The following is a 1174-nucleotide window of genomic DNA, read 5'->3' on the forward strand; positions in this document are numbered from 1 at the left end:
TTGGACATTAGTGCAAAATTATTCATGCAGAATAGGGTTAAAACTCGGGACATCACCCAAAATCAAAAATGTTTTAAATCATGTTTCATAATGCTGACCTTAAATAGTTGGGATAAGACTGATGATGATGATGAGTAGATTGCTTTCATTTTTTACCCAGCTTAATAGTCTTGAATTTATAACTCTTTATTTGAACATTGACATATCGTTGGTCTGTGCCATGGTTGTGGCTTTCTTTCTACGTACTGTTGAGATAGAGAGTAGCTCATTGGTTGAGCTAAGGTTTTGGCATTTTTTTTTTGACTATCAACCATGCATAGTTGTCATTTTAAAGCTGTTTATAGAATTTCAAAACACAAATGATATAATCCAGTAAAACTATCATTTTTCCAGACATTGTTTTATCTTTAAGCTATCTATCATCATAGAATACCATAGTAAAAAAATCATATATTATAATATTTTTTAAATAATTTAAGATAACAATCTCCATTGTTTGCTATAATAATATTTCTTTATGTATGACCTTAATTTTATTTTGGACTATTGTTCAAAGTATAAAATTGATTTTTGATACGATATTCATATATATATATAATCAAGTATATAAAGGATTTTAACATTTGATCTTTCTACATATTTATATTCATTACATGAAAGTCGAGCATTTCAACATAAAAAAAACACCCATATCTCTTTCTATTTCAAATGATAAAAGTAAATCATACATGATTATTGACTACTGTCCAAAACAATAAAAAAAATAAAAGACAGAGATCAAATATTTACAAAACAAATGACTTAACAACTGATAAAAAATAAAAAAAGGAAGTAAAATCTCATTTTTTGTAAGGCTTCATAGTAGACTCTAAACTTGTCCCGTAAACAGACAAGATTTAAGTTGAGGATCAACCACAAATTCATCCACTATCTCTTCTGGCACCACACACATTTCCATAGCTGACAACTTTTCTTGGACAACCATTGATCCCAACCAATGCTCTTCTTCCACACTTTTGCACGCCTACAAATTAACATCAATTTATAAATAATATATTTTATTAATCGCAATTGCAATATTTAATTAAAACTATTAAATTGTCAATTTGCATAGTTGACTCCCGATCGCCCAAGAAGCATAAATCATACTGCAATTGAATAATAGCAACAAATA

At 28.3% G+C, this 1174-nt stretch overlaps 1 protein-coding gene across 1 annotated transcript in view; it reads right to left on the reverse strand.

The window, feature by feature from the left end:
* Positions 1-937: 937 nt before the first annotated feature.
* LOC110036577 (transcription factor bHLH52-like) overlaps positions 938-1174 on the reverse strand; it is a gene marked incomplete at its 3' end in the record, with an annotated part of 1210 nt that continues 973 nt past the window's right edge. Inside the window, 1 exon segment of the mRNA XM_020741054.1 lies at positions 938-1002. Coding sequence (XP_020596713.1) covers positions 938-1002 — 65 coding nt within the window.

The sequence above is a fragment of the Phalaenopsis equestris genome, unplaced genomic scaffold (genome assembly GCF_001263595.1).
Source record: "Phalaenopsis equestris unplaced genomic scaffold, ASM126359v1 Scaffold208818, whole genome shotgun sequence".
In the NCBI taxonomy this organism is placed as follows: domain Eukaryota; kingdom Viridiplantae; phylum Streptophyta; class Magnoliopsida; order Asparagales; family Orchidaceae; genus Phalaenopsis; species Phalaenopsis equestris.